General features: G+C 40.7%; 2 protein-coding genes across 4 annotated transcripts; one reads left to right on the top strand and one right to left on the bottom strand.

The window, feature by feature from the left end:
- Nucleotides 1-2,256: 2,256 nt before the first annotated feature.
- Nucleotides 2,257-3,976, top strand: LOC131265312 (proton-coupled amino acid transporter-like protein CG1139). The gene is made up of 6 exons (XM_058267576.1): nt 2,257-2,375; nt 2,456-2,606; nt 2,693-2,814; nt 2,902-3,222; nt 3,290-3,502; nt 3,565-3,976. The coding sequence occupies exons 1-6, from the start codon at nt 2,257-2,259 to the stop codon at nt 3,974-3,976; spliced, it is 1,338 nt and encodes a 445-aa protein (XP_058123559.1).
- LOC131259844 (uncharacterized) lies at nt 2,580-11,453 on the bottom strand. 3 transcript variants are annotated; one of them, XM_058261450.1, is made up of 8 exons: nt 11,264-11,453; nt 11,003-11,186; nt 10,603-10,936; nt 5,026-5,090; nt 4,584-4,958; nt 3,562-4,537; nt 3,269-3,489; nt 2,580-3,184 (listed from the first exon to the last, which is right to left on the bottom strand). In XM_058261450.1, the coding sequence occupies exons 2-6, from the start codon at nt 11,177-11,179 to the stop codon at nt 4,187-4,189; spliced, it is 1,302 nt and encodes a 433-aa protein (XP_058117433.1). In that variant the 5' UTR covers nt 11,180-11,186; nt 11,264-11,453; the 3' UTR covers nt 2,580-3,184; nt 3,269-3,489; nt 3,562-4,186. The 3 variants fall into 3 exon arrangements, with proteins under 3 accessions (XP_058117433.1, XP_058117432.1, XP_058117434.1); XM_058261449.1 differs by having other exon boundaries at nt 3,165-3,489; XM_058261451.1 differs by having other exon boundaries at nt 3,165-3,489; nt 3,562-4,514.
- Nucleotides 11,454-11,552: the final 99 nt, after the last annotated feature.

Below are 11,552 nucleotides of genomic sequence, written 5' to 3'. Positions count from 1 at the left end.
GATGGATAGAAGAATGTCTCATAAACAGGTGGATAGAGTTGGGTATAATCCAGGGAACAATTAGACGAAAGGTATCAAATAGGCTTAAACAGGGGGATGTATTATCCCCTACTCTTTTCAACCTGTACACAGGTGCATGTCACGACATAAATTCTAAGAAAATCAAACTCATTCAATATGCAGATGATTTCGCTGTGATAGATTCGTCCAAAGATCTTAAGGAATTAGAGATAAAACTCCAAGAGGACATTGACTGGTTAGAGAAATCCATGAATGTGATAATAAGTTTAAGATAGGGACAGACCAAATTCAACAAGCTAAAGAACATAAATTCTTAGGAATATTGATAGACCATAAACTGAAATTCCACAACCGTGTAAGAAACCAAAGATCAAGGGCGATGGAAAGAATGAATGTAATGAAAGCATTATGTAACCAGAACAATCGTCTAAGTCCAGAAAAGGCCATTCAGATTCATAGGGCATCAATAAGATGAAACGTGGAATAAGGACTTACTATGAGCCTAAATGCTAACAAAAAGGTAGTGAACCCTCTAACCATTACGATAAATCAGTCGCAGAGCCACTGGGTGCACAAAAACAACTCCAATAAGATAGATAAGTATGATAAATATAGGAAGGGAAAAATGACAGCCCTAGAAAAAGCCTTCTTGAAAAACAAACAACTACTAGAAAACCTAAATCAGAAATGCGTCAATGATAATAAGGCTGTGATACTAAAATAAAAAAACAAGTACCTGATCTAGTAGTTGAGAAAACAGAAGCAAATAAGCAAGCTATCCTGCAGCCCTGAATGGAAATGATAAATGAAAACCCCGCAGCCATATCCATGTACACCGATGGTAGTGTTAAAATGAAACTAGAACATAAAGAATTCTCATACAAACTAAAAAAACAAGACCCCGATGGGATCGGTAGAACTTACCGCGATTGACAAAGCCCTAGAATTAGCGGTTCTGGAAGGTTGGAAATACCCAATAATATATACGGACAGTATGGTAGCATGCTGGGCCATTGAACACGCTAGCAAGGAACTCAACATAGACGAAATACTGAATAGAATAATTGACAACTGCATATACTTAGAGGCGACGATTCAGTGCATTCCCAGTCATGTGGGTATCCCCGGAAATGAAAAGCAGATGATAGGGCAGGAGCAGAAAAAAAATATTCAACAAACCATAGATTGTTAATAATATTAGCCTGAAGGACATGCTAGCGATAATGAGCAAGAAAATGTGGAATGAAGCAAACGAATGACATGCCAAACAAAGGGCCAAAATTTTAAAATATTTCAAAAAGTACTAGAAAAGAAAATGTGCCACCAGAACACATCCCTAAAAGCAAGCGAGATTAGAGTACTAAATAGGCTATTAGCAGGCCATGAATATAGCAACTTTTGGCTCAACAAAATGAAAATAATGGAGGAAGGAAACTGTGATCTATGCGAAACTCAAATGACAGCTCGACATATTGTATTTCATTGCAATACAAACAAACTTGAATCGTTCTTGCACTATCATTCTCGTCATCACTATCTTCATAAATTTCAGCTACTCCATAAAGCTAGAATCGAGAAGATATTAGGCGTGTGTAACGACCCCCTTGATCTAACTTTGATAATTTTTTAACTAAAAAGTGGTCGTTAAACACGCTAAAATACGGTATATTTGAACTGGCTCACGAGTCACACGAGCATTTTCGCCATAATGTATGCAGCCGATGCGAAACAATGTTTCTCGAGGATGTGCGCCTCAATTTAGCGTACAGACGCTACGACAATGTTTTAAATCACACAAATTAACTGACATGTAATTTGTATTGTACATCTAACAGCTTGAACCATACACCATCACGAACACTCCGAGACGTGCATGACGAAAAAAGATAAAGTTTATAACTCTAATCAAGTGCTCTTACGCATCCATCATTCCATAATATGTTTTAAGCTCACAACTACCAACATGACCTTAGACAATCGGTTAACGTTTATGACATCAAATGTATTGTCCAATAGCGAATTAATTTTCACTTTACCCTTGTCTTATCTCCGAAATATTGTAGTATCTCGAGACAATTGCGGTATCTGACAAACAGCTATCTACGGTTTGATAGAGAGTTATACTGCCCTAGAAAAAAACCGGAATTATGTCGGTAAGCCAAAGAGCAGTTCCTCATTCAGTGTCTGTGATCCAACGAAGACAGTCCTTGTTAATAGCGTGACTTCTTGAGCGACATGACATCGACGGAAACGTTGACCGAGGTCAGCTCTGCTGGTGCGGATGGCCAAATCAAATATGCACCTGAAGAGGACTACGATCCATACCAACATCGTACCGTCGCCAAACCGAACTCGTGAGCGTCAAACGAAATATACTGTTTATTTTTATTTATGATCGTGCAATCAAACGAAACATTCAATCTTTGAATTACAGCACAATTGGAACGTTTATACACGTGATGAAAGGAGCCATGGGCGTTGGGATCCTATCGATGCCATACGCCATACGGAATGGAGGACTTATTTTTGGAGTTATTGGGACGTTCTTACTAGGACTACTTTATTCACATTGTGTGCATCTACTAGTGAGTAGTCTATTTCAATTCAAACTGTGTTAGTGAGTCTTAATGTGAAATACTAACATTTTATTGTGACGATTGCAATACTGCAGGTCGGTACCGCATATAAAATCTGCAAAAGAGATCGTGTCCCTATGCTGACCTTTGCCCAGACGGTTGATCGTGCAATTGCCCTTGGTCCAGTCAAGACAAGACCGTTGGGTAAAATATTAAAGTGAGTACATGCTTGCATCGGCTTCTTGTATTGCTCGAAACAAAAATCTCACGGTATTAAAAATGTATGTTTTTTTTACTGATTCAGGACATTTACCGATTACTACCTCATGATTTCGTTTGCGCCTATGATTTATATGGTGTTCGTCGGCTCAACACTACACGACGTTATCAACAGTCGTACCGATCTTGAATGGGACGTCCGAATCTATATTTTATTGGCCGCGATACCAGCGATTGTGATTACGCAAGTTAGGGAAGTGAAATATCTTGTGCCATTCTCAGCCATCGCGACGACGCTGATCTTTGCCAACGTCGTGATTTCTTTGTATTACATCTTTAGAGAACCTCTTTCCACCGACGATCGGGATCTATTTCCAACATTTAGTTCATTGACAAAATTCCTCGGGTGAGTTAAAGCGTGTAATTGGATGCATTAAAATAAATGTACTTACAAGACATTGGTATTTCCACAGAGCTGCATACTTTGCATTTGACGCAACTTCGTTGATATTCCCCGTCTCTAATCAGATGAAAAATCCTCAGCATTACCTCGGCTGCCCGGGTATCGTCAACATCAACAATATTTGCTTGGGATTCTTATACAGCTTTCTTGGGCTGATGGGATACCTTCGATACGGCGATGCAATCCAAGGCTCTATCACGCTGAACTTTCCTACCGAAGAAAAGTAAAACCACGGGTATATTAGCAACAGTTTAACAACCTAATTTATGTTTCCTTACTTACCAGCTTGGCGTTAATCATCCAAGTCCTGTCGGCTGTCGCCATTCTCTTCTCGATTGGTATATTTTTCTACGTCCCACAAGAAATCATATGGCGAAAGTTGCACCGACGGGTTCAACCACAGTGGCACATGGTCGTGCAGTCACTCGTTAGGTTCTTGTATTTGGCAGCGATCGTCGGGATTGCGTGTGGCATTCCAGATATCGGAACGTTCGTTGGAATTATCGGAGCCATCTTTAATCCCATCTTGGCTCTCTGGTTTCCTATAATAGTCGACACCGTGTACCGATGGCCTTCGGACTTTGGCTGGATGAAGTGGCGGTTGGTGAAGAACTTTCTTATGGGGGCGTTTGGATTATATCTTTTGATTACCGGGACAATATCAAGCGTGGAAGACATCATTGACCTCTACGACTAACAAGACAGGTGGTTGGAGATTTTCTTCGTGGTGCGCCAACGATAAAATAAATAAATATTAGCTTTATCAACATTTAACTTTGCCTTATAATTCCGTTTCTCATTTCAAACCATGAAGTAATATCTCCGTTGGTGTGTCTTACAAATCGTTCGACGAGATATGCACGAGATCCAGTATGCTCAAGTGCAATCGTTTTTAATGTCTACTATTTCATAAACAACACTTTGCTTGAATGCAGCATAGTTTAATACCAATATCTTTGTGCATAATTGGCAATAGCATCCATGACGAATTGTTCATAGGCTGTAGGATAAGCATTCCCACCCGCGCTAGGCGCACCCAAATTTCGAAAAGGCATCGAATAATAATTATTTGCTGGCCGATTAAATGAATTATCGGGTCCACAATTCGCATCATATGAGGTTCGTGTTTTGTCAAAAGAATTGTTACTGTTTTGCTTCCTGCGCGATTTTCCAACGGGCAATATTTGTTGCACGTTAGCAGGTAATACACATGCCGAAGGACCATGGCCATTGAGCTAGATGGATGTAAGAAAAGTAGCTGATTTAGAGTGAAATAGAAAGTACTTTGCAGAATAATAACTTACCTGTACAATATCCGGCATCGACCGCAACATTTCATCGAGCTGCTGGAAACCGAAACGACGATACGGTACCTCTTCGCCATTAAGGAGTTTAAAATGTTTGTTCAATTGAGTAACCGACATTGCACCGCCTGCTTGTGATATCAAGAGCGCTCGAATCCTATTCTTTAGCTCATCAATTGTGTAGCTAGAATAGGAAGAGCACCTCAGTTTATCGTCTCCACTCCCAGTTCGAGGTGGTTCTTTAAAAGATGTTGAAGTCTGATTTTGCCGATTTGGACTGTTTGAAGACATTTTTCCAACACTTTCCCTAGTATTTTGTGAATTGCACTGTGCTCTTACTGGAAGTACCCAGGCGGAAGGACCCTGCCCATTGAGCTGGAAATTAATAGATGAAAAACATTCTATCAAAACAGTTGCTAATGTATAGCTTCATAGCATTCACCTGCACAACATCCGATAATGATCGTAGCATTGCACCAAGGTGCTGAAATCCGAATTCTCGATATGGTATATTTACCAGTTGTCAATTTACACCCAGAGTGACTAGACGCTGAAACACGTGAAAACACACCCACAAACCAAACCAAACAAACCACAAAAAACCACACGAAAACCCAAACAACAAAACAACAACAACATCAATAGAAGTAACACACCCACATAACACACAATAACACCCTCAAACACTACTAAACCAATAATTAAATTCCTTAAACTCAATCTCCACGTGCCGACAAAATGAGCATCCGCACTAACACAATTAAACTAAACCTTGCGAATGTCCCGAAGCCACCATTTCAAATGGTGCACGAAATGGTGGCCAACCAGCTAGGGCTGGGGCAGGAAGAGGTCTTAATGTTACAGTGCTGTCGCCTCGAGCCGGTAATTTATGTAAAAGTGAAGAGCCTCGAGATCGCGAACCGAGCCGTTAAAGCAGGGCAGGGAACCACGCTTACGATAGAAGGAACATCCTATCTAATACCAGTTTCGTTGGCAGATGGGGCGGTCGAGGTAAAGATCAGCGACGCCCCAGACGAGGTGACGGAGGAGGAGCTTAGGAAAATATTTAGCCAATACGGAGATATCAAAGAAATGAAAGCCCTAATGTGGGGCAAACAGTACTTGTTCCCTATCAAAACGGGGGAATACGTGGCCCAGATGGTGATCAAAAAACAAATCCCCCAAACATTAGTGATCAAAAAGGACTGCAAAATAAAAGTGAAGTACCTCGGCCAAGAGCCGGAGTGTAGGTACTGCGGTAAGAAAGTGCACGTCGGGAAGTCGTGCGCCCAAAGCAAATCGTTCGCAGATGTAACAAAGGAAACCACCCACATCCCACCAGTTCAAAAACCGAAACAAAAAATAAAACTCACACTACCGATATCAGCCAACGTCCGGATGGAGAACATCCGAGGGAGTGTAGCCTCCGAACTCCATCAGGACACTGAGATGAGGTCGGTCGACCAAAAATGCGAAAGCACAAGGCAAAAAGTAATAAGACCATTCCCGACAAACAGTGAGGAAAACACAAAAAGGGGAAAAGAGACAGAATTCAAGAGAAGAAACAGTCGGCCGAACAGTAGAGACTCGAGCGGCGAAAGATTATAAAAAACCCCGCACACACACACACACACACACACACACACACACACACACACACACACACACACACACACATATATATATATATATATATAGATATATATATATATATATATATATATATATATATAAGTACAATAAAAACACATTTACAAACACACAAACAAACAACACTCTTTAATATCCTACAAAGGATGGGGACAAAGGGGAACAACAAAATCACCATCCTCCAAACAAACATAAACAGCCTAAACAAAAACAAGGACGAGTTACAAAGAATCATGGTGGCCAAGGACATCACGGCGGCCTGCATCATGGAGACGTGGCTGAGCGACGAGAAACCACAAAACACAAATATACCAAACTATCACCTAGTTAAGACAAACAGGCACGACGGCTATGGAGGCACAGCCATATACATAAAAAAAAATATTAAATACGAAACATCCAACGAACCCATAAACAACAACCACATACAAACAACAGAAATCACCCTAAAACAACCCAAAATCAAAATAATTGCAGCATACGCATCACCAACCACACCAACTACCACCTTTAAACAAAATATAAACACCCTATTCACAAAGTTAGACCAATCCACAAGTACCATCATCACAGCTGACTTAAACTGCCATCACTCATTATGGGGGAATGCATGGGACGATACGAAAGGAAAATTCCTCGCCGACGAGATCGGCGAGACAAATTTAACCCTACTACACAATAACGAAACCACCTTCGTCCCGTCAGACCCAAATAAAAACGGAACCGCAATAGATCTCACTATCATATCGGAAGACATGATAGAAAAGAGCACGCGTCTAGTATCCGACATCCATATAGGGGCAACAAACCACAAAACAATATTCACAACCATAGAGGCGAAAATCCCCACTACACAAAAAACGTACATCAACAAAACAAAACTATTCAAAGAGATAAACCAAATGCAAACCGGAAACGAACAGAACATCAAAAACATAAGCAAAACTATACAAAAACTTATTAAGCAAAACAAGCATATTCAACACAAAAAACCAAAAATCTGGTGGAACAGACATACAGAGAAAGCATGGCACGAAAAAAACAACGCACAAAAGAAATTCAACCAGAACAACACAACCCAAAACAAACTAGAAAAAAACAGAACAATAGCGAAATTCAGAAGAACAAAAAATGAATACAAGTCACTTAAATACGAAGAAACACTAGCCCAAATAGACAGCCAAACCAACACCAAAGAACTATGGAGATTAATCGGCAACCTAGAGGGCAAAAACACAACGATACACAACGAAAACTTAATCAAAAGCAACAAACAAGCAGCACAAGAATTCCTGAAAAAGAACTTTCCAAAAAACAGAAAAGGGCTAAACTATATGTACCCAGGTCTCCCCACGGAAGACCTAATAAACACAACCACGTGGAAACACATCATTAACAAAAAGAAAAACACGGCCCCAGGGCACGACCAAGTTTCCTACGAAATACTAAAAAACCTAAATGAAACAACAACAGAAAAAATCATCGAAGAAGCAAACCAAATGTGGCGAACAGGAAAACTGAAAAAATCATTCAAAAAAATAACAATAATAGCGATACCAAAACCAAACAGAGACCACCTCGACATAAACAATTACCGCCCAATAGCGCTCCTCCCCACCATAACAAAAATAATGAATACCGCAGTACTACACAAACTCAACGAACAACTAGCAAGAAACAAAACCATCCCGGACTCCTCGTTTGGCTTCCGACAAAAAATGACCACCAACCACTGCATAAACTTCTTAGTAAATCATATAAAAAGCAATAACAACATACACCGCCACACAGGAATCATATTCGTAGATCTAACAAATGCATACAACAATGTTAAAACAAAACAACTTATCCAAAAATTAGAACAAAATAACATAACTCCGGACATCACCCGATGGATAGCAGGATTCCTAAAAAACAGAACAGTCCAGATCACAACCGATAACAAGATAGTGAGCAGATTGGTGTCTGACGGCCTCCCTCAAGGAGACGTATTATCGCCAACACTCTTCAACATATACACCCAAGACTTTCACGACAGATACCAAACCCCGGAAATTATACAATACGCAGACGATTTTGTCATAATAATATCAACCAACTCCCAGGAAAATCTAAAACAGAAAATGCAAGAGGCACTAAACAGGTTCACCAAAACAGCAAAGAAACTAAGCCTTCCAATCAATACAAGCAAAACAAAAACAATGATCTTCAGCAAAACTCTAAACGCAAACACAATCCGGATCCACATAGCCAACGAACCCATAGAACAAGTAAACACATACAAATACTTGGGAGCATGGATCGACAAAAAGCTAACGTTCCGAAAACAGATAGAAACACTAAAAAATAACGCAAGAAACAGACTAAACATCATCAAAAGGATTAGCCATTTCAAGAGCAAAATGAACCCCAAGAAACTAATCGCAGTACACAGAACACTAATCCGCAGCACACTAGAATACGGAACGTCGTACCTAAGCAATGCCACACAAACCCCCCTCAAATCCATGAACACAATAGCCTCACAATCACTGAGGAAAATCTCAGGATGCACAAGGACAACACCAATTAACACCCTCTATGCCATCAACGCAGAGGTACCATACCACATCAGGAAGAAATACATAACCACAAAAGAGATAGCAAAATCCATAATGTACTCCCCAACAAACAGAACACAACTAGAAACGCTCCGAACCGAGAACCGAAAACCAAGATCAAAAACATTCATGCAAAAAACATACGAAGCAAACCTGGAGCTGTTCAACAAAATGAACAATACCGTCCTGAACGACCTAAACAAGCAGACCAAAATACGACACAGCCTAGAGGAACAGCTTAACAAAAAAAACCCCAACGAACAACGCCTAATGAAAACGATCTTCACACAGGAAATAAATCAAACCAAACGAACGAACCCACTAATCTACACAGATGGCAGTCTGTCGCAAGAGGGGAGTGGTATTGGCATATACATAACAAATGCCCGCCAACCCAACAGATATATTGCGAGCAGCTATAGACTCACAAACCACACACCCATCACGTCAATAGAGCTAAGTGCAATTGAAAAAGCCCTAGAAATAGCCGAACAGAACCAAATACGAAACCCAATACTATACACAGACAGCCAAGCAGCCTGCAGAATCATAGACAAAGGCCAAACAGAAACTCACCTAGACCAAACCATCCACAATATACTAAAAAAATGCCAAAATATAAACGCCGAAATAAGATGGATCCCTGGACATCTGGGGATACCGGGCAATGAAAAGGCGGATGAACTAGCGAAAAAAGGATCCAGAGGAACCAAACAAATCACCAATAACCTCAGACTGGAGGACATCATCCACACTGCCAAACAACAGATGATACAAGAAACAAAAATCTGGTACAAGGACGCGTGCAAGAAAAAGGGGAGAAAATTCGAGGCTTACCAGCCCGATTTCGAAGCAACACCTTGGCACCAGAACATACCACTCACCGCAACCGAAATCAGATCCGCAAACCGAATCCTGGCAGGACATGACCTGGCCAATTACTGGCTCAGCATCATGAAAATAACCGAGGAGGGGGAATGCGAGAAATGCAAAGTACCAGAGACAGCATCCCACAAAATCTTCAGATGCAAAAAATACCAGAGAGCAGAGAACATTTCCCTGACCAACTTCAAAAAAAGATGGAAAGACAAGGATGGGAAATACATAAAAACCATAATCAAATTTGCCAGAGACAACAAAATCGAATTCTAAAAAAAAAAAAAAAAAAAAAAAATACAGCCCCCTAACAACATAGTAGCAACCCTCCAGTACTAATAACAACCATGCCCCTCGCCTCAATCCCCAAGGGAGACCAGCGCGGACGAGGGAGGGGCGTGGGATATGAGGGGGGTGGAAAAAAAAAAAAAAAAAAAAAGAAACTAATACCATACGGGGACAACTAACTATAACAACCAAAGTAACCATTTAACACCAAAACCAAAACCAACAACAAACCAAACACCCAAACCAAAGCAAGAGAATCACCCACGGGACTAGGGGATAGTCCGGTGGGGGATTTCCATTTACCAAATCCAAAACAAACCTAGCCCTACGTCAGATAAACCCAGCTGTCACACAGCTCACGGTGGCCGAGCCTGTCAAGCTGACACTCGACACCACGAGGCCTGTGAACTGACAAACGAGAGGAACCACCCCTCTCGTCGATGGCTGGTGGACATATGGCTGTCACAGTCGGTCCTACAGCACGAGCCCCTGCATAGGAGCTCGTGTCAGAGTCGGTATGCCTCTGAGTACGAGTAAGGGAACTAACGTTCGACTTAACGTAGGAGGATATACCCCGACTCGCATAAAAGAAGAAGAAGAAGAAGGTATATTTACACCTTCATGTTGTTTGAAGAAATTATTCAATTGTGTAACCGTCATTGTACTAGCGTTAGAAAATACGATAGCCTTAACTAATTTCTTCACTTCACCTATTGTATGATGAGGTTTCACAACCGACTCATAGTTAAAGCACGGATTCTGATCATCGTTTGTATTACGATTTCTTACACATCCAGTTCCTTGGCGTTGCGAAGAACGCAATTGATGTGGTTTGCGATTGTTTCCGCTATTTTTCTGTTTATCAATCATTGCTTTTATATGCTGTGTTTTCTGCGTCACCAGGGGTAAAACAGTTGCTGCAGAACCCTGCCCGTTGAGCTGCGGGAAATGGGGATGTGATTACAATTCAAACTTTTTTTTCAAGGGTTTTCAAGGGGACTGAACCTGCAGAACACCCGACATTGAGCGTAGCATCTCATCAAGCTGCTGAAATCCGTAGCGTCGAAATGGTATCTCTTCACCTTCGTAAGCCTTGAAGTCTCTGTTAAGTTGTGCAACCGTCATTGGAGTTCCGGCTTTAGAAATTACCATCGCTTGTAGTAGCTGTTCGATTTCCTTCATGCTGAAGCTAAGAATTCTTCATAAATCCAAACCATATGTGGTATAACAAAAACAAGCTTAACCTTATCAGGCCACAATTTTTACCTTGATCTTTACGACAGTGAAAATATCGATGACGTAGTTTGATTGTTTGATTACTATCTCTGAAGATAATATCAACTGCAGCAATAAACTTGTTCAATTATCTTAACGTAATTGACGCTGTAGCGTACATTAGCTAACAATATGTTTTAAGCACATTCAATGATAACAAATTAGAGCACTGCTTTCACACTGTTGGCCACCTGTCGAATGGCGAACAGGTTTTTACGGTTATGATTTACGATTTTGACAGATGTCATAGTGATTACCATATCAAAGCCTAAACAAATGT

The sequence above is a fragment of the Anopheles coustani genome, chromosome 3 (genome assembly GCF_943734705.1).
Source record: "Anopheles coustani chromosome 3, idAnoCousDA_361_x.2, whole genome shotgun sequence".
Classification (NCBI taxonomy): Eukaryota; Metazoa; Arthropoda; class Insecta; order Diptera; family Culicidae; genus Anopheles; species Anopheles coustani.
This window is presented reverse-complemented; position numbering and strand designations above follow the sequence as displayed.